At 35.7% G+C, this 21,727-nt stretch overlaps 3 protein-coding genes across 5 annotated transcripts; 1 reads left to right on the forward strand and 2 right to left on the reverse strand.

Moving 5' to 3' along the window:
• Positions 1-466: 466 nt before the first annotated feature.
• Positions 467-2,703, forward strand: LOC125478196. Of its 3 annotated transcripts, XM_048586038.1 has the most exons (3): positions 490-951; positions 2,073-2,245; positions 2,341-2,703. In XM_048586038.1, the coding sequence occupies exons 1-3, from the start codon at positions 763-765 to the stop codon at positions 2,570-2,572; spliced, it is 594 nt and encodes a 197-aa protein (XP_048441995.1). In that variant the 5' UTR covers positions 490-762; the 3' UTR covers positions 2,573-2,703. The 3 variants fall into 3 exon arrangements, 1 of the variants encoding a protein (XP_048441995.1); XR_007258942.1 differs by having other exon boundaries at positions 467-951; positions 2,110-2,703; XR_007258943.1 differs by having other exon boundaries at positions 467-951; positions 2,200-2,703.
• A 613-nt stretch (positions 2,704-3,316) lies between these two features.
• On the reverse strand, positions 3,317-4,755 carry LOC103946101 (very-long-chain enoyl-CoA reductase-like). Its single transcript, XM_009356730.3, has 2 exons — positions 3,975-4,755; positions 3,317-3,894 (listed from the first exon to the last, which is right to left on the reverse strand). Exons 1-2 carry the CDS (start codon positions 4,341-4,343, stop codon positions 3,406-3,408), a joined length of 858 nt encoding a protein of 285 aa, XP_009355005.2. The 5' UTR covers positions 4,344-4,755; the 3' UTR covers positions 3,317-3,405.
• Positions 4,756-5,844: 1,089 nt separating this feature from the next.
• LOC103946102 (ubiquitin C-terminal hydrolase 13) lies at positions 5,845-21,469 on the reverse strand. Its single transcript, XM_048585979.1, has 32 exons — positions 21,309-21,469; positions 21,090-21,180; positions 20,243-20,387; positions 19,968-20,125; positions 18,495-18,760; positions 18,202-18,420; positions 17,995-18,103; positions 17,796-17,911; positions 16,845-16,943; positions 16,192-16,301; positions 14,633-14,707; positions 13,191-13,269; positions 12,954-13,100; positions 12,770-12,850; positions 12,509-12,628; positions 12,029-12,151; positions 11,460-11,537; positions 11,250-11,338; positions 11,071-11,179; positions 10,825-10,893; positions 10,462-10,572; positions 8,673-8,728; positions 8,390-8,567; positions 8,193-8,294; positions 8,041-8,112; positions 7,746-7,811; positions 7,409-7,474; positions 7,207-7,290; positions 6,951-7,064; positions 6,774-6,848; positions 6,559-6,645; positions 5,845-6,351 (listed from the first exon to the last, which is right to left on the reverse strand). Exons 1-32 carry the CDS (start codon positions 21,339-21,341, stop codon positions 6,310-6,312), a joined length of 3,369 nt encoding a protein of 1,122 aa, XP_048441936.1. The 5' UTR covers positions 21,342-21,469; the 3' UTR covers positions 5,845-6,309.
• Positions 21,470-21,727: the final 258 nt, after the last annotated feature.

The following is a 21,727-nucleotide window of genomic DNA, read 5'->3' on the forward strand; positions in this document are numbered from 1 at the left end:
AATTATTACCGTTGGCCACATGTTGGGCTGTTGGATTTCAATCTTTTTCAAATCTAACGGTCCAGATTAATTAATAAAAATTATTAAAAGTTGTTGAAAAATACAGAAAAGAAAACAATTTTTTTTTCTATAAATACCTAACCATCATCTTCCACATTACATTACATTTCAATATTCTCAACACTTTGAACCAAAGCCTTCATATACTTTTGTGTGCAAAAAATGGCAATTTGGACGGTCATCGAAGATATTATGTTGTGTGAATGCTAGATTCAAATTACTCACTACTAGAAAATATTATTTTGCCGACAAATTTTAGACCGACAAAGCAAACATTTTGTCGGCACAAGAGTTCTTTCCCAACGAAAATTTTAATTTATCAGCTCATAGTAGTTGAACTTATGCAGACTATAAATTTATTGGCGTAGAATATTTGTACTTACGAATAAAATGACAGTCGCAAAAGCATGCAAGTTTGTCATCTCTCACAATTATAAGAAGGGTTTGGACTAAATCATTCTCGCGCCTTTTCGTTTTTGGTATTTTGATTCACCTGCTTCTTATTTTTTCGATAAATTCACCCTTAGTTCTATAACCGCTGTATTTTTTTGGTAAAATAAAAAGAGAAAACATTGTATTTTCATTCAACCTTAATATTGTGGATAGACTAACCCTTTCCCTTCTCTCCTTCGAAACGCTCTGCTCTCCGGCGATCTCGTTCCATCTGCTCATCATCGCTCCATATGCTCATCATCGCTCCATATGCTCATCATCGCCGTCGATTTACTTACTCGTGTCACCATCGATTCGTCTACTCGCATCACCGTCACTCCGTTTGCTCTTCGTCAGCTGCTTCGTCTGCTCTCTGTCACTGTCGAAGTGCCCGGCCATTCTAGCTCCAAAATCTCCAACGCAGAGTGTTTCTTTGCATTTCGTTCTCTAAAACCTTGGGTATGTTCTCAATCTCTATATACCCTATCTTTCCCCTTAGTTTTTTGTTTAGTTTCTGCTTTATGGTGCTTTTCTTAGTTTCGTTTGACCACTGTAATTTTGAGGGATTTTAGGTAGTGAATTTGGTAGAGAATCTCATTTAGGTTTGTAGTTTGTTCCAGGTTGCCTGGGTTTAAGGATGATTAATCCACTTTCTAATTTTTTTTTACTTTTAACTTTGATTTCTGGGAAACTGCAATCAAAATGCAGTTATGGTTATATATTCAGAATCGATTATGAGTGTTTGCACCACCTCAATCAATTCATCTGTGTAACCAATTGAATTTAGGGTCAGCTTTAACTAAAAGCTTGTATCATATTATGTACGAGTAACAGTTCTGAGAAGATCAGCTTAAACACTTTCCCCTAATTATAACAGTAGAGCAATTTTTTTAGGCATTACTGCAAGAAGAGTTCATCTTCTCTTGATTTACTTACGTTTTGAAACGTTACATTATGGTGCCTATAAAACTTATTTTTGTATTGTTGGAGTAACTGTTCAACTTGATAAATGTTTCAATTTTGCATGTGTAGCTACTTTTGCTTCATTAATTAGTAGTTAGTAATTATTACACTTGTGGTTAACTTCTGTAATTTCCACTTTCCAGTAATATGTATGTTGGTTAGCAGGAAAAGTTTTATCCATACTCGGTGTTTTTGAATGGAAACATAATATTCCTAGGATCATGTATTTGTTATTAGACCATAACTTGTGGATACTAGCTAGGGTGTTTTGACAGATATGATTGTGAAGTTTTATGGTATTCGATATTATGTTAAATAGTTAAGGTGTGCTTTCAGAATCCTGGTTAAAGGTTTTGTACTTGATTGAAGACATCATGCTAGTTTTCAAGTTTTCTTATATGGTTACTCGGTAATTGACAAGTGAATTTTCACTCGAGGCCACTTTTAGGACTTTAATTAGTGAAATTTACATGTTTTACTACTGGTGTACTGATTTTAGTGGTAATCTTAATTTAAATTATTGGTTGTGAATCTTGTGATTCAAGTGAAGTACTCTTGGTTGATGAATTCTTCCTTATTGGTATGGCTCCAACAAATTTCTTTGCATCAATTTCTAGATATGGCTTCAACAAATTTCTTTGCATCAATTTCTAGATATACATGAGAGGAGAACTTCTGCATGTTTTTTCTGGCCAGAATCTGAGACCCTTTTGGCATGTGCTGCTTCCTTTTCCTATGCTATAGTTTCAGGTGATGTTGGATCATTCAAAGTGTTGTTTGCAAAATCTATGTAATTCAGTTTGCAAGATAGTTTTCTTTGTGTAACGCAAGTGGTGCAATCATGCAATTCCCTTATATTTCTAATTCCTTTGTTTTTCTTGGTAGATCTAACCTGCTACGTTTGCCCATGTCTAGCAATTATGAGTTGCAAAGCTGGTTCACATATTCCATGCCTCTTTTATTTCTATGTACAACTGGATTTTGGGTATCCGTTATTGCAGCATTAAGTTTAGATTGCTTCATTTACAAATTGCTGGAATTGCATGCTATGGTGCTAGCTTTATTGAATGAAGGGTTATCATTTTTTGATGCAATTCTTATTTTTCCTATGTTTTAGATTGCTTGGACATTCATTTCCATTTGTACAAGATTTGTATAGTTTTAAGAATTCCAGGATTTGTATATATTCACATTCAGCCTCTAAATGTACCTTCAAAATTTATCAATCAATGAATTATTATTTCTTAACAATTTTGTGTATTGTATTTTGATACATATATAGTTGCTGAGCATTAAAACATTTATTATTATTATTTTTAGAAATTAAATATCCTTCCCGACAAAACAAATTTTGTTGGGAGAGAGAAGACTATGCCGATGAAATATTCATGATGACGAACACATTTTGTTGGCTAAATAATACTATTTTTCGGCTTAAAAGCCCTGTACCGACGAGAATACTTGTCAGGAACAATGAAAATGCCGACAAAAAAGAGTTTGTTGGGAAAACTTGAACCTTACCGATGAAGTATCAAAATTCGTCAAGAAAACTCTTACACGACAAAATGGCCGACAAATTTTTTCGTCGGAAAAGGATCTTTGTGGACAAATTTTGATTTTTGCCGACAAACAAATTTTTTCGGCAAACTCAAAGTTCCTAGTAGTGAAATGTGGGGTTTCATTCAAGCAGGCATAATATTTCCCGTCAAGTTAGTAATATCTTAGTTTCCTTTTATAGAAGACCTCCTGTTCTCTTCCATCTTTTATGTTGGTTAAAGTTAGTTTGTACCAAATCAAATATTTGTAGCCAAATGAGACTTCGCTGCTTTAATCTAATTTACTCTACAACTGCGTATAAGCTAGGATATTATAGCTAGTAAATAATTGGATTGCTTACTTTTGACATAATATAGAATATTCATCAAAAAATATAAACTCACTTGAATTTAATTAGAAAACATATGGAACGAGAGCCTTGAGATTATTGGGAAAATGATATTTAAACTTGGAACGATACCAATTCCTGGTAGCATAGCTTCTTCCGGCCAAGTAGAGGGCGGTTCCAGCGGTAAAGGAAAAGGAGTAGAGAGTCTGAGAAATGAAAGATATCCCAAGAAATGTTGTGATTTCAAAGAGATAGTGAGGGCATATAACAAGCTCAAACAAACCACCCTTGGGAATCTTGTACTCCTTCTCTTCACCTGGCTTCGCCCTCATCTCCGAAAGAAGGTAGTGATGGTACAAGTTGCCAGAAATTCCTATTACAAACAAGACAATGCCGGCGCTCTTCATATCAATTGCTGGCTCTGGAAACCCTAGCCCTTGGCTGCTTAGGTATTGACCATAAATCATGCTTCCGGTCGACAACAAATAACTCAGACAGATCGGAACTGCTGTATCAACGCCCATTCCTCCACTATACTTGTGAACAAATTGAACCTATACATGTACATGCAGATACATATGTTATATATATATAGGTACGTATATACACACACAAACATTACGTATGTACGTACCTCAAGAATCCTTTTGAGAAAATGAAGGGTTAGAGCGTAAGAAAGCAATAGAGATCTGATATCGTTATGGGGAAAAAACAGCAAGGATGTGAGAGCAGTGACAAAGGCAGGAGTATAAGCGACGAGCATGCCTGTTCTACCGGACAATGTTACTACTTGTCGTTGTTGCTTTTCTGAATTTGGTGCAGTTTTTTCAGGATTATTGAAATTCCAGAACTTGGAATACTGCATGTGCTTTCCTCTAATCTCTGAAATCCCAGCATTTGCTAATGACGTGAAGCTAATCACTGACATTGCTGTCATGAATATAGAAGGAGGTGGTGGGAAAATCAACGTCGAGATTATCGACATACTACTCGTCACCATCATTAATCCTAATAAAACTCCCTTACTAGAACAATTAATGGTGGATTAGAAGACAATTTCTAGCTATTTAATCAGTCTTAATTTGTTCTAAATTACTCTCTGTGTATATATATCTAGTGGGTGGCTAAATGGTTTTTTGTTTTTGTTTCTGGGTGTTTTTTTTTTTTTTTTTTTGTTTGTTTGTTTGTGCGTAGAATGGCTGGCTGGTTTGGCTACAGGCTAAGTAAACAGGAACCACAATCCAAACCAGTAAATGAAATTAAAGGCCTTCCAGGCCACAAGTTTTCCGGCCAAGCATTAAATCCGGCTCCTTTGGAAGTTTGATTGGCTATTATAACCCATGAACATGCGATGTTTAGGTGGACCACGTTGCACAGTGCCTGCTCCCTCATCACCCCTTGTTTCATTCTCCTTATCTTTTTTCCCCAAAAAAACAAAGAAAAATGCTCGGCGGATGCCGAAATCAAGCTAAGATGACTGACACTTCGAGAGTGACGTAGCCATAATAAGTATGACTACGTAGTAGTACCTAAAATTTAAACGAAATCTACTGAAAATATGACTATGCAAAAAAAAATAAGAGTTAAAAAAATCATCAATCTTTATGAGCATACTAATTTCTTATTGAAAAACCCATATAGTGTAAAAATGCATATAAATAAAGTAAAATTCACAGTTAGGGCAAATGAAGTGGATGGCACTACTTAGTACTTTTGCTTCTGCTCGTACTCCAGTTTGCTCCGAACCTCTTGCATGCGTGTGTAATAAAGGCTGCAACTCTCTGAGGACTTTTTCTTTAATTCCAGTTGACTTTTGATCTTTGATTTATCATCGTGCATGTTAAAACTGCGTAGCAATTCATCCTCAAAACATTTTGTGGTTGATTCACACGACTTAGTGCTTATTATCTAAACCATCTAAATTTTAGATCATTTTGTAAAAATTTTTAACACATGATCTCTAGATAGTGATATATAATATTAACAGGTCATACCACATACATGAAGTTCTGTAAATCGACCACGAATTATATTTAAGAGGAATTCATCCACAATTTTGTTCAACCATGTATTGATCCAAAACGTTTAAGAATCATTTTGGTGACTTAATTTTACAATACATCAGTATTCTTCTTCATTAGTTGGTGAAAAATCTTCAATTTGAATATCGTATTTATAAGCATGCTACAAATTTTTCCATCACCCTTTTGTGTAAATACATCGTTGTGTTATAAAAAAAAGACATTTCAACTCACAACCGTGAGTTAAAATCCGATGCTGGTATGGAAGCCAGACTTGTGACCAGGAGAAAGCTGAAATACCTCTATAAGTCTTTCTGGTCACCGAAAAGGATGAATAACCGTGGCTTGACATTAGTTGTATCCCTTTTTATGAAAACAAACTCATAAGAGTTGCCAGTGTCACCCTCATGTCTTATTTCCCCATCCATCTTCGTACCAATTTCAATCAAATCCAGTCAAGAATTGGCAAAAACAAACTGGTTAGGGGCAAATGTACCTGCAGCTAATTAATTTCACACTCCAAAACAACTTACAAAATAAATAGAGAACATCCACAGGAAGCTGAAGATCCAATATTATACAGAGCTTCCATCATGCATGCATGCAAAAAGATCAACATACTAGAACTGGACAATCAAACTGCATTTTTAAACATGCAAACCTATACCCTCTATACATTGCCCGCCCCAAAAATCTTATATACGGAATTACAAGGATTAAAACGAGACGCGTCCTACGTCACACCTCAAAGACAGTTGCCTTCAACAATTCAGAAACATCAAGGATACACATCGTTTAGGCTAAAGAATTTTATGCCCCGTAAGATCAATAACTACTGCCAAATGAAAGAAAAGCTTCCTTTGTTCTTCTCGGACTCTTCACAAGACTCGGCATATGTATATAACGTTGAATCTGTGAAAGGAGCTGACAAAGTCATCACCATTCTTTTTAGTTGTAGATTTTCACTGGCTTCTCAAAGGTGTGACGATTCTGCATAATTCAAGCATAGTCCGCACAGGATTAAGAAAAACTGATTATCCGGGTTGGGCCTCTAAAGAACATAAAAAGATGCAATGTTTTCTGCATCCCTGTGCCTGATAGCTACCTCCTGTACAAACTAGTCCAAATTTCTACCGAGAATAATTGTAAAGACAATTGAGAACGATCCTGGATTGGCCTCAACCGTATAAAATATACCTGATTTGTTGTGTGTGACCTTTTAGGAGCATGATCGGCGTGTTCCAATCCAAGGTACTGTTCCCATGCTCCATACACATCCCTTCTCTGAAAAAAGATATTGAAGAATGCAATTCAGATTCCCATAGAAATTAGACTCATGACAGTGTATGTGTGAGCGTGTGGGTGCACAGAGAGAGAGAGAGAGAGAGAGAGAGAGAGAGAGAGAGAGAGACCTGAAATCGGCTGGCCACAATATCATTGTCTTGCAGGTACTCAGGACGACCCATGGACAAAAATGCAAATTTCCACTGAGCCAAACCAAAAACATATGATATATTACAATTCAAAGTAAAGCTTATGGTAATTCACGAATGTGCACTACTCTGAAACTGCTGTAATGAAGCAAATACCTTTGAATACTCCTCATCTGGGACTAGTAACTTTTTCTGTACACGCACTTTAACTTCTGCTAATGTCTCATCCTCACGAATGACCAAGAAAAATGGTTCTCCGAAATTCTGAACCTGACAAATTCAAAATTTTATAATTACAAAGTGGGGTGGTTGATGATGATGGCGATGATAATAAATTCTAAAAGAACATATCGATTCTGAGAAAAAAAAGAAAAACAAATAAGAAAAGCAGGAAGTAATTATATCTTCCTACCTGGTTTTGAGCTGTGTCCTTCATAAAATGATAAACATGGATCAGACGATCACGAGGACCAAAGTTTTTCTCTTCTTCAGGGATCTGAGCAACAGACAAGAATAAAGGTTTAAGAGCAGCAGTGTAAAACAAAGATTTCTTACATATAAAACAAAGCACTGGAACATAGAATAATTATGAACCCAATACTTTGCAGACTAACCTCTTCTGCACGCAATGTCCAGTACTGATCATTTATATTCTCAATCTTTTCATTTGGTGGGAAAATCTGCAAAGAGACAATTAGAAGAATTGCAGAAATGAATGCCGATTCTAAAAGGTTTCAAATTTTCAGATCGAAGAAACAACAATAGATTCCTGCAGCCGCAACAAGAGAGCAACTCCTGCTTCTGCCTAAAATAAAAAAATTACAGGCATTCATTGTGCCTTACTGATGCTTACTTCTTTACCAAACAATGTTGTTTGGAAGGGTTTAAGGGACGTAACATAAAGTTCTGTTCATAGACAACATCAACATTTATATGCATGTTATCCAATACCTTGTAGATTTTGTGATAGAAAACTTCTAACAATCTGAGTTCGGCATTAGGATGAGACAACTCCACCTGTTCCAGATAGAGGAAGGAGATACGTAAGTGTATTTCCATAATCATTTATACAACGTTCGCTGAAATATTGCCCTCAGAATAAAATAGAAACTGTACAACAACACAATTAGACTTAGAAACAAAAGTGAATAAATCCCAACCAGGAATATGACACTTTTGTTTCATATCCATTATCTACGTCCATGCTTTGTCTTAAGGTCAGAAGCAGAAGCATCAAAGTAATTACCTTTGTCTTAAGGTCATCAATCACATCCCCTACAGTGCTCTGCTTCGGTAATCTAATAGTATGAACCACAACCTGACAACATAAAAGTGCTTTTAAGAGGCAAGATTTTCACATATTAAATAATTAATGGTTCCATTGGTATCTGCACTCACTTCATCCTTGGTAGCATGATGAAAAGCAACTTTCAAAGTTTTGAGGCCTTGCAGCTCTGGGAGAGGGATATCTAATACTTCATAATAGAGTATGTCTGTAGTCTGAAAGAGGAATACAAAATTTATGTTTATATAACAGTCAACGTGGCAGGGAAAACACTTCTTAAACAGAGCTTAAAAATCTGGTATTAAACAACCTGATTGTAGTGCACCAGCATGTCAGACAAATGTTCTACTCCTCGATACTTGATTGGTTGGGGTTTAGGTTGCTGTGAGTAACAATTATGAGATGTGAGCCTAACTTTAGATGGATCATCCAAGCCAAGCTGTAGAGCAACCCTTTCCACAACATCATCATAGGTGTGAAACTTTGACCTAAAAGTATAGGAAAAGAATGCCAATAAAAAAGTTAATATTAAACTATTTAGACTGATTCACCCAACTTCCAGAAGAATACAAAAAATGATACTGCAAACTTACAACTCAAGACAGAACTCATCTTCCTTTGGCTTGTCCAAAGAACGAAAGCGAACAACCTGTCGGTTGTCATGGAATGTCACAATACAATAACAAAAGAAAAATTATTGACCCCCACACCCAAGGGCCCCAACACACACACAAACCCCTCTTCTGGAACTTCCCATTATCATTTGAAATTCAACTTGAACTTGCCAATGCAATGAAAGCTTCTTTTTACAAGCAAGAAAAATGACTTAAACGCACACCCTCAAGTGCACATGCGCAAATATGCAAGAAAATCAAAATTGTAAAGATAAAAAGTGGTATAGTATGCATGTCGATTGTTAATAACCCACAACTCCCCTTATTGGGATAGACGATGCCTAATAACTGGGCATATAATAATTACTAGTCCCAGCACTAAAACCTTTCCACATTTATGGACTAATAGGCAGACAATATGAAACAACAAATAAGCAAGAGACCCTATTGCTTATCTGGTTTTGGTCCCCGGGTTGCAGGAGCAAAAATCTTCCACCATACAAATAATGGAACTACCAGACATTGATCACATGATAGCACTAAGGATACCAAACACACTCGACGGTTACAAAACAAAACAACAGAGTCATCATTTAACTCTCCTATGCATGGACGATGGACTTACTTTCCATTCATTAGCAGACACTCTGTGTCTCCCGCAGTTATGTATAAACTAGTGGATGATGAGAAAAGAAGGATTAGGGGGTTTATTTAGTTTTTAGAACTTTATATAAAGGTGACAACATTGTACCCAAAGACATATCAAGCGCATTTCCACATTTAGAGGTACATCCCGTGATGTTGGTTCATCCCCATTCAAAATAATGCAGCACGTACTCGTCAAAACAATTCATGCTTCTGTTTATTCCGTTAAAATATCATCCTCCACTTGAGGGGGGAATCACAACATCCTTCATCTCTTTGCCATTCATTTGCAGCAAAAGGATTTGTTTCTCTATAATCTTGCAAACAATTATACATTCAGGTATGTTTGGTTGGTTGGAATGCTATGGTAATAATATATTTATATCACATCTCACGCTTACCAAAATAATTTGCAGAAAATAAATAGGACTTTGCAGCAGTAAACAGAAAATCACTAAAAAGTTCTCTAAAACAATTCTCAGGAGCTACGAAGGAAGGCCAATTTTGATAACCATTTGGTTGAAACCACGTTTTATAGTGCTCAACTTCAGATCTGCATCTGCATAAATTAAAGTAACTTCTTACCAATGACCAAAAAAATAGTTTGACTTCTAACAAGTTTCTCTGCACTACTCTGATAAAGAAAGGTTTGTAGAAATTTCTTTTTCCGCTTAAAACAGTATAGTTGTCAAGTGATAAAGGATCATCAGATGGGACTTTGCATCCCAAAGCTGGATGGAATAAAAATACCAACCCACCCTTGGTGTATCTAATGCGCTCAGCAGGCAGAACTGACTTCTGTCAATTCCTTGTGCTTATATCCTTTTCGAGAACTAAAGAGTTAACCAAACATGAAGACCTGATATAATGGAAAATTAACTCCCTGATCTGGATTCCAACCAAACAGACATAGCCTTAGAGAAATACTAAATCATCCAAGCTTTGACTAGTTGTCAATGATCACCAATCTCCCTAGTTTTCATTGTTAGAAGTCTTTTCTTATTCTGAATAATAGACTATAGAAGATTGACCCATTGGGCAGGGAAACTAAAATATTGAGACTCCAACATGGAGTTAAAAGTTTGGGAGATTCTGAGCTTTGAAAAGAAAAATGAAAATATACCTGACGGTTACGAACATAATCCAGGAATGAAGGAACATCTGGGTAACGAAATTGTTCGCTGCTTCCACTCTGAGGGGATTTTTGAAAGCAAATGATGTCCCCATCTTCAAGCTGAAAGAACAAAAAGGTTGCATAAGGGAATAATATCATAAAGATATTCAAAATTAAAAATCATAGTTTGAATATTTATTGAAGACCGGTTTATAATTATTAATACGTAATACACCAAACCCCAAATACAAGAGGAGGGGAAGCAGGGCGGTAAGAGAGTAATATAGCATAGATATAAGACAATAGCTTTGTATATACCTGAGCACAAATTTACATATGAAAACAGTACAAATTAGTCTTTGAAATTCATACCTGACTAACACGGAAAGTTGCCTTCTCATCAATGTGTTCGCACATGATATTAGGTTCAAACTTTATTTCCTGACAACAAAAAAGATGGATATAAAAGCCTTTAGACTTTCTTTTCAAAGAAAACTATGTGCCATAGACTCTCATAAGTGATGTGATCAGAGTTAAGCAGGTTAGGTGGCACCTATTATACAACACAATTGACACAATTCACATGACTTCTCTTCAAAAAGAATCCATGTGACTTACCTCAAAAAATTCTATCTTTTCATCAGGACTGAAACCAGCCATTTGGTTTAGTTTTGTCAATAATTCAATGGGCTTACCACTTCCCTTCACAAACAACCTCCCAACGTACCTGGTTTTGAGAAGGAAACCTAAGTAATCAAATGTAATTTCAACTTTGATGGAAGAAATAAGAAACATACCGGAGCTCTTCTTTCAAAGGGTCATAAAGTTTGAAAAATAGAAGAATCTCTTCTTTAGTCTTCTCTGGAGGAGAAAGAGGCAACAAATCCTGAATATGATATATAGAACAACGGGTGAACACCACTATTGAAATAAGATGATCAAAGCTTGTCAAAGAATCACACAACTTATTGGGGAAAACATGAAACAAATTTAGAAGGTCACATTACCGGCCCAAGTTCTACTTCAAGAAACAGCTTTAGCTCTGCATTATTTGACTTATTGGAAACTTCCCTCAACTGTCCAACCTGCAAATACCATACTTTGACAGATGAGCAAAATATATTAAGCCACTGAAGTGCCAACTTTTTTGTGAGCGCATCTTATATCTAGTTTCTCATAAGCTAAAAAGGTGCTTCTTCAAGGTACATTTTTTTTCATGTGGTTTGGCATCACTTGACATATGTATTTTTTAGCAGAAGCTAAGGAGCATCTTTTTGGAGAAGCTCCTACAATCCTATCTATATCTTCTCTGCTTCGAAATAGCTTTTGTTGAAAGCAGTATAGCTTCTTCTTCAGAACCTCTCAAAGAATCTCTACTGATGGTAATGAAGATTTCAACTGTAAATTACCTAAATGAATTTCTACAAACCCCAAAAATATTTATAAGTCATGAAAAGAGGAATGGAAAATGTTTCATTACATTTACACACAACGTAAGAACCATGAACTAACCATAAAGTCATAGAACATGTAACAACATCAATGACATAACAGGTATCAAGCTAAAGGAACTTACCGTTTGTGCTTCCTCAAGAGGTGTCAGTGGTCGATTTGGCCGGTATGTATGGTTTTGACGCTTTGCCCACAACCAGAAACGTTGACATTGAACTGGTATACCAAACTCTTTGGCAACCTCTTCCTGAGGGTGGACTTCAATTAGATTGATACTGATCTTTTGGATCCGGCAACTAGAATATTACATATAGACTACAGCTTCATCATAAGTTTATCTAACGACATTTACTTGGTTAGAATGATTCTAATCATTTGGATCCGGTAACTACAATATTACATATAGGCTCTAGCTTCATCATAAGTTTAATTTCTTTTACTTAATTAAGCTCAATATAAAACTATGAAAATAAGCGAAGACCACATTGATAATTTTCAGTATGGAAATTAGCAATACCATGGAATAAATGGAGCACAGTGCACACCGAAAACTGAAAATGTCAATCATTTCAATACAATAAAGTTAAAAGAGTAAAGACGCTACCTTAAAGAGGTTGAAGGGCCTCTGCTTCTGAACACGAAAACTACGAACTTTATCATGATCCACAAGATCAAAATAGATATTCTTTCCTATCTGTTCAAGCAGGTCCTCGTTCCGCGCAACCTAGGAAACCCATAAGAAAATCTGAATTAAATAATGTTCCACAAATAAAAATTTACATAGCTCAAACAAAAAGAGACAGAAGGCAGAAAAGAAAGGGACGAGGGGAAAGAGAAGAAATGGAGAGGTTGTAAATATTGTAACCTTTATGATAGTATAAAGGTGCGCTTCAGCTTTCTCCTTTCTCTTTTGCTCCTTTTCTTCCTGTTCTTTCTTCAGTCTTATCTGGAATATGGTGTTCAAAGAACACAGTAACACGGCATGACTTAGCAGCAAGACAAAATAAAATTAAGAATATTAAAAGTCCAAGTCAAACAATCTGTCTTACCCTTAGATGTTCTGCAATGTCTTTCTCATCCACATTACAAATTATTTTCTCCTTGTCAACTTCACGTATATAAACAAGCATGTAGGCATTGGAATATTTAGTAAATTTAAATGGAGCATTGTTGAACCCAGGATTTGTCTGCGGTAACTGTAAAATGCAAACAGTGAAACATAGAGTACATCAGAACAAACGGAGGAAGTAGAGATAACAAACGTGAAAATAACCAAAGACTTTTACCTCTTCTTCTCCACCATACTGCTCCTCTAGAGCCCTCTTCATATCTTCTTTTGTTACTCGTTCATCTTCAAATTTAAACCTGAAAGCAACGAGTTGTGGGGGATTTTAAATTTGTTAAACTGAACAGGACAAGTCATGGTATGCAATAATAACTCACTGTTGATTCTCAATGGTAAAGATCAAACTAGTTAAGCACTTTCTTAAAAGCACATGCATGTACACTTCCAAAATTGCACAATACCTTACCAGTTACTAACTTAATAATAGGATGTAATTTTAAGGGAGAAAAAAAAAAATAGAAGTAGATTGTTTTCCTAAGTTATCGTACATCCAAAATTCTGACAGACATGATTTGTCACTAGAATCTTTTTTCAATTAATTCAATTCAAATGCTAAAAGAAGAACGGATGAGTGTTGCGAAATTCTAGAATGGACAAAGATTATATAGCCTTTGTATCCAAGGAGAGGATCAACATCTAACATTATTCAGCCAAGTCAGTGTCATTGGTGCAAACTTATTGCTTTCTTTCCCAGTACTGTTGACTCCCTAGAAGTCCAGCAAGCATAAATTCATTCAAGTACAACATTAACAAATTTTGTCCAAACAAAATTTTCATTGGTTCAAACCCCAACATACTTTATCTTCATTTCAGAAGACCACCAGGGATCAAGAGCAGAAAATTCAAACCTTTGGACATCCCTCTTTGTCCCTATCTCACTTGTTCCACATTCATTTGGTCCATACTTATCTATTCTATATACATAAGTGTTTTTAAAGAGGACTAGTATCTCATTTACCACAGTTGAACAATGCCCTCCTAAACTTAAAATTGAAAAGGTCTCCCAAAACAGCTAGCTCTCTCATCAAAACTACGAGACCAATTCAACCCTTCCACCTGAAAATTCAACTTTCTTCCGGGGTAATCTAAGAAGCTACAAACTCAGGTACAATTCCTTCTTTCTCTCTCAAATCACAATGCCTTCCTCGTTGTCCAACTTATTCATCAACTTGTTCACCTTTCTACCAGAGAAACAACTTTACTTATTCTCCCACTCCTTGATCCAATCAACTTTATCCTTCTCTTTCCAAGTAAAATGAACAAGGGCATACATTTCAAAAAACTTAGTTTTCCTGATGTTGCAAATATTAAATTAAAGTAGTCCTTGAAGTACATTTTTGAGGTAATAAATTGTAAAGCTACATTATTTTGTTTACAAACCCTTAAAAGAAAAAAGAAAATCAATAAAATCAGGAAAAGCAATTCTAAACATTGTTAACTACGAAACAAACAAACAAACAAACAAAAAGAAAGCATGGCTACAAACACAAACTAAAGTCCATTACTATTAACTTCCAATTCGAGTATTTGAAAGAATATTAACCAGATATATGGTGCAGAAATTAAACTTATTATTGCAGAACGAAAAAAATGCTGATATACCACTGTTCAGAAAGGGTTGGCCTGATATAAGCATAGTAGTGTCCACCATGCACCCCGCCACTGTGCACCAAAACACTGAAAACAGACAAAAGCACACATTAACAATCTCCATGCACAGAGTCAGATACAACGGCCATGCATGTACAACTTTGTTACAATAGCAAGCACCAAAAATGAACTTAGCATAATGAACTACTAATTTTGACGCATAAAAAAATTAACCATGAACACATTGAACTTGCTATACTGCATCTGCTTTGACAAAATCTAAAGGTATGCATATAGTTCGACATTCCATCCCCATTATGCCACCGATACATGCCAATAGGTATAACTGGAGTATCAGTGGGCACTTCAGCAACTTTCAGATACGGCACTGGTAAGTGGTGGACCCATCAATGTACGATCAAGATATCTACAGGTTTATTTCGTAAATACTTGTTTAAGAGATAGGTCGAGATGTGATTCTGAAAAATTTGGGGTAAGCTTCAAGAATACCCAAAACGGATGTTGTCGTACTCACATAGCTCCTCTTTTCCTCTATGGTTCTCCACCTTTCAAAGATTGCATCCACAGAAAATGGAGCGGAAGAACGGGAGAGAAGAGGAGGGAAGAGGGGGGGGGGGGGGGGGGGGGCGGCGGACCTAAAACAAAAAACTCGCCTTACCTGCACATCACAAGACTAAGAACATGGAAATTCTATGACAAATCTTATGCCAAAATTTTTGATAATTGGAATGTAGATTAACTCTCCATCAATGTAAGTCATACAAATATGCTTAACATAATAACTTCTTCGCCCTTTTCCTTAACCAATGCAACAGGGATGGTTCATCCTATCCTGTCAAAATATTGCTTTCTACACTTATTTGAGTATGATTCTCCTAAATGACTATCATTTGCATCTTCATTTCCTCTTTTATATGACCATATATGAATGCTATTTAACCAATGGGGGCCAAACCCACGTATTTCTAATAAAAAAAAAAATCAATATTAAGGAGACAGATGTATAATCATCCCCACGAAATGCACAATATACTAAAAATAGGGTGGCCGAAAAGTATAGAAGAACTGTTGACAGCTTGGGGAGAGGTCGTGGAGATATTGCAAGATAAAGTTCCTTTTTGTTGTCTGGTGACTTTGGATTCTACATAGTTTAAGAACCACCCTGTTATTTAGCCGGAGCCAACTACTCCCCAGTATATTTGTAACTCATTAATCATAAATAAAATTTTGTTTCTCATAACAACCAAAAAAGACAGCAATGCAAACAGAATAGAAAAGACCAATACACATAAATTACAATCATTAATAAAAAAAGGTAAACTATTTTATGCTATATCTGTTTAGCCTATGATATGGTATGATTACAGAGAACTCTGTTGCAGTACATCCAGATACTCTCTCGCAAAAGCAGACACGGAAATGATACAACTCTCTCTATCAGTCTATGTCAGTCAATCTAATGAACTAACAAATTATTTACCATATAGACAACTTTTCACAACAAAGGGTATAAATAGTCTCAAACACCAATAATCTTAAATTACTAATACCTATGAAGAGTGTAGAGGTTGCGGACGCTCCTGTCAGCATCAGGTGACAGATATTTCCCATTCTCCCTATCAAGATCAAGTTGCAAGGGGAACTCAAAGCGATCATTTATCTGTTGGCAAGCAGAAGACTAAGTGATTCCAAGTAATTATGTTTAAGGAAAATTATACAAGTATGAGAAGAGAGAGAGAGAGCGCTAATAAATTACATTACCAGAGACAGCTCAATTGCGATAGTCTTAATTCTTATAGGCAAAGATAATGAAATAATAAATAAATTCTGACAAAGTTGAAAGTCCAAAATTTTAACAAAATATGGGCCTATGGCAAATGAAAGCAAATTAATATTGCTTTAGAGAGTGATTTCAAATGCACAACACAGGGTTTTAAAGCTCATTAAAAGCATAAAGTTCAAGCATTTTACCAAAATTTTATTATGAGATTACACAAGATTATAAATGCTAAAGTAGGCCTACCAAATGGGAAGAACCTAGTAGCACTATGCAATTATAAGACCAAACAGTTCCTCAATCAAACCTATGAACAGCTTCAATATTTTTGGTTTATACGTCCCAGGAAATATATAGATAGTTAGATACAGTTACAAAATATGTATGAAAAGGTTCAGTGAAGGCAGATTAATCTATCAACCACACCTTTACCATGGTGTCCCGCATAAAATCGTACTCGAAACGTTTTAGCTGAAGTTGAAGGACGGGTGGAAAATCAATGAACAGGACACCTTTCTTAGCATCCTGAAAATGTCAAACAATTGCAAAATGTTACTAAAAGCAATTTTCAAACATTCAAAATATAGCAAACTGATATAATAATACCATTATGATAAAATAACCCCCACCCCTGTCAGAAAGAAAAAATCGAACACAAGATTTTAATTTTAACATTTTACACCCTAAAGGTTTAAATTTACATCAACTTTTCATCGGGGAAAACCATTGGTTTTGTTGTTCAATTGATGATTTGGAAACTAGGAGACCCATTTTTGTGTTGATATGTGGAAGAAAAATCCTAAAAGAACAATTTTATTATTTTCTTAATATTTAAAGGAAAACTAATGAAAAGGGCTTGAAAACTTTTGAGTTTTTACGATAATGACAAAATAAAGGGTAAAGTGAATAGTATTAGGATTGAATTTTTAGTGTAAAAATGTGGCTTTTCATTAAAGTGAACAGTACTGAGAGCTTTTCGTTAAAGTTCCCGATATTTAATCCTATTATCTTTACCCCACTTTTGTCCTTTTAAGAGAAATTTTACTATTTTCTTCCCCGTCAGCAAAAATCTCATAATTGCCACCTTATATATTTAACTGCAGAACTAACAGTCTTCCCAATGGAAGGTTTAAGTTGTCGTAAACTTAAAACTTTAGGGTGTAAATTGCTAAAATTAAAACCTCATGGTCCATTTCAAAAATCACCCCCAAACACTAGGGGGTAAAATTTAGTTAATCCAAAACTAAACAAAGCATAAGAAATAAAAACATGAGTTGACTGGTGATAATCCAAGTAAAATCTCTGTTTTTTGCCAACATTCTCAAGAAAATAGATAAAACCAACAGGGAAATGTACACATATTCCAAAGAGATCTACCTGTAAACCATACTGTTCAGCATGATATTTATTATCACCCTCAAGGCGCTCCACTTCCACGTACTTATCGAATGAAGCATAAACATCCCGACACCCTTTGACATCCAATTGAAGATCTGCAAATAAACATACAGAATCTTCCATCAGACCTACAGTATTTATGTTCCATTAGTAATCTACTTCAACCTCAATCACTTACCATAAAATGATTCTTTCCTCGTTGATTTATAGTCCACATTGATGCATTCAATATAGTTCATCTGGTGCCCTTCAAATAACTGCTGTATTGTACCCTCCACAACAGTTCCCTATTCCAGTAAACAAAGTTCAGTCAAAGTAACCTCCAAAATAGATGTAGAAGAATTAAGTGCAAACAATTAAGAATGATACAGTAAGAGCTTCATACTTTCATCTTGTCTTCAAGCTTTTCAGAAAGAACCCTATTGAGTTCTTGGACGTCATGCTGCATGAATGAATCATATGCATCCCATCCAAATGACTTCGTCAGCTCTTTGGTCGCTACACTAGTATCATTGTACTGAAGCTTGTAAAATAAGCTTTGCAAGGCAAGTGGGATGCTTCCAGATGGATTATCATTCTCCGTTGTTGGCATATGGTACACAGCCTAAAAGAACAATTTGAGATATGGGGCTTTCTTGTACACAAAGTGGGATAAAGTGTATTTAGAAATTATGCTACCTTTCTAAAATAAGGAATATGGTACAGCGTCTGAAGAAGAGAGTTCATATAACAAGTAGCTCCTTGGTTTTTCAGTCCAACAAAACCAGTTTCCTTTTTAGAGTCATGTGACCAGTAATCAATAACCTTTCGAACTGCAACATCAGCTTCAACTATGCATGTATCATTCACAATATAACCTCTACTAGGGTCATATAATTCACCAAGAGGCATGAACGAAGTGAAACCCCAGTCACTCTCACGAGCATTAAATTGGTGCTGTGTTTCTGCAAAATGCAACACAAAGCAGTAACTACAAATAGTTCTAACATACATGCTATCATAAACACTCAACCTGAGACAGACAAATCAATTCAATGTCATAAAAACAAATCTTGTTCTGTGCTACCATATTAACGAATAACATTTTTTTTCTCTCTAAAACATGTATGTGAATGTTTATGAGATGTTGCGACTCCAGCTGTCATAAGAAAAACATTTCATCTACTAGAAACAGCAATATCATGTAAGAGAGGCCTTGGCTTAAACCTGAAGTAAAAGAAAAATATTGAAACATCATGTATTAGTATTTCCAACTCTTTTTCTTGTTTGGCTTATTCACCTCATCTCTGGTCAGAAAAGGTAAGAAAAGTACTCTTCACATGTTAACCGAGTATACATTTACATTTGCATCATTTTTATATTGGTAAAACCAATCCCCCAATTTCCTAACTAAAGTCTTGGAAGAACACGTAGTAAGAATCCAGTTTTATCTACTTTCACATAATCCAAACGCTACATAACTTTATTTTCTATTCAACATCTCAATGATACCAAGATGATTCTGGTCAACTCTTCCCTGTCTCAGCTTTGGAGAGAAGTTAATTTGTTCTAACTGAGCATACCTTTACATTTTGCACCATTTTTATATTGGTCAAACCAATCCCCCAGTTTCCTAGCTTAAGTATTGAAAGAACATTTAACTAAGAATTCAGTTTTATTTATTTCTCACATAATCCAACCACTACATAACTTTATTTTCTATCCAACGTCTCAATGATACAACTTTTGGAGTGAACTTTCTTCGTTCTAAGTTCAAACAAAAAGTTATTGTCCGTCTGCAACTGTGCAACATGCCAAAACAGGTGCATGTATTTTACTTTTGTGTTTATTTCACACCCCCCTTGTTAACTGGTGAGAGTTTGAAGGGCTACGAGAAGATAGACCACATGTGTTAGTAACATAAAAATCAGAGTGACATGAAATGCACATTTACTTTTGGGGAAGCTCGTGATGTGAGACAAATGAAGCTGGCTATTACACAACTTGCAAATATATGTGAAATGCCATAGCAGTTTGTGTTTTATCCCCTTATTCATAGCACTTCAACCATTAGGACATATATGAAAATTTCTAAAGGACAAATAAAGTCTAAATTTATAAAACTACTAAAACTATCATTTCTAAAAGGTACATCAGCGGCAGAGAAAGTACCTTTTCTAATAGAGTATTTACTATGAGCTTGATTGACAATAGACAAGCTAAACTGAGCATATCTACTCCATCCATAAGGCAAATTTCCAGAATCTGCAACATCCAGATACATTGACAGATGATCCACATTATTTCCTTTGGGGAAAATTAGTATCCGCCTGCAAAGCGCATTAGAAATTCAATCATGATTATAAATCATAACAAATCAAGTATCAATATCTACATGCATTCCGATCAAAGATTCAAAATTAACCACTGGTAAGAGATTTAAATACCATTTGTAGCCTCCAACAAGGAAAACATCAGAATAGAGCTTCTTCGTATTAAGCCTTGAAAAGCTCTCAATTGGCCATGTAAATCTAGCTGACAATGGATCATCCACCGTCGGAGCATCCACCGCACTGTTAGTTTCTGCTTGTGCTGCCAAACGTAATAAACCAAAAACAATTGTTTGATTGTCAAGACCAGCGGACAGAAAGAGCAAAACAAGGTAAATCTTATATCACAACTTTTTTATTATACACCCAAGAAACCACATAACTTACTCAACAAAAAAACAATCCGGTAATTTATCCAAGTTATACCTTTTCTACATATTTCTTTCTACAGAATGGTTAAATACTGCCCAAGGAGCACAATTCCAATACACACTACTGGCCTTTTTCATCTAAGTAACTTAGACAGAGAGACCGAGCTACTTGATAGCCACTCCTTGATACCGTAATCACCAACGGACCATTTTTCACCTGAGTAATAAAATTTGGCCATTCCATTCCGTATGGCTTAGCGGAAATCAATTCCGACTTCTATTAGCAGAAGTGACAAGAACAGTATGGTTAGTTACTAATAGTTTGATTTCAATTTCCTCAGTTGTCTCAGCAACCATACAATTCAGTCCCCACTGTAAATTGTAACGCATAATTATCGCAAAATAAAAATGGAAATTAGAAAAAGAAAAAAACCAAAATTACTATTGCCCTAAAAACTACTACTGTTGTGTCCAGAGGCAAAGCAAGACCTTGACATAAAACTTCACTGATTATCATTTTGCTGAAATTTTCTCGAGAAACAAACAGAAAGTAAGAAAAATAAGTAAATAAAGATAGAAAATAAACAAACAACCTTCCTCCATGGGCTGAGGACCGTCGGGCAGGTCGGAGTGTGGGACCAGCATCTCATCTTCCTCCTGCGGTTGCTGCTGCTGCTGCTGCTGCTGCAAAAACAAGGTCAATATGAGAGCTCCGATCTGCTAATTGAAACCCTAGCACAACATTCATACGCCAAAACGAAATCGTCTGGAGATCGCGTTCGAAAAGAGGGGGAGACGGGTTTAGTAATCACATCTAGCGGCGGCGGCGGAGTCATCAGGGTCATGGGCGCCGGAATTGGAGGCCGCCTGATCGAAGAATCCGAGTGACTTGTGCTTGCTGCTGACGAGAAGAGGAAGACTGAGAGATTTCGAGTCTAACTTATAATATGAAAGAGGGCTTTGCAGCTGGTTTTAGCTAGTCGAGGGATAATTTCGGAATTTTGTAAAAGGAAGGAGGAGACCAGACACAATAAAGGCAATAAATGAAACCCAATTATAGAGTACACCCTTTTTTACGAGTAAGCCTATTCACATTTTCATTTTTACTTTTTACAATCTTTTAATTTTTGTTGATTATTTCAAACAATTGAAAAAATCAAAGTTTAAAAATTAATAAGATATATGAAACATAAAGTTAAGTATGAGAATTATTTCTTCTAAAATCAATGGT

This window comes from the organism of the source record quoted next, unplaced genomic scaffold (assembly GCF_019419815.1).
Source record: "Pyrus x bretschneideri cultivar Hongxiangsu unplaced genomic scaffold, Pyrus_bretschneideri_v1 Contig24, whole genome shotgun sequence".
NCBI classification, from domain to species: domain Eukaryota; kingdom Viridiplantae; phylum Streptophyta; class Magnoliopsida; order Rosales; family Rosaceae; genus Pyrus; species Pyrus x bretschneideri.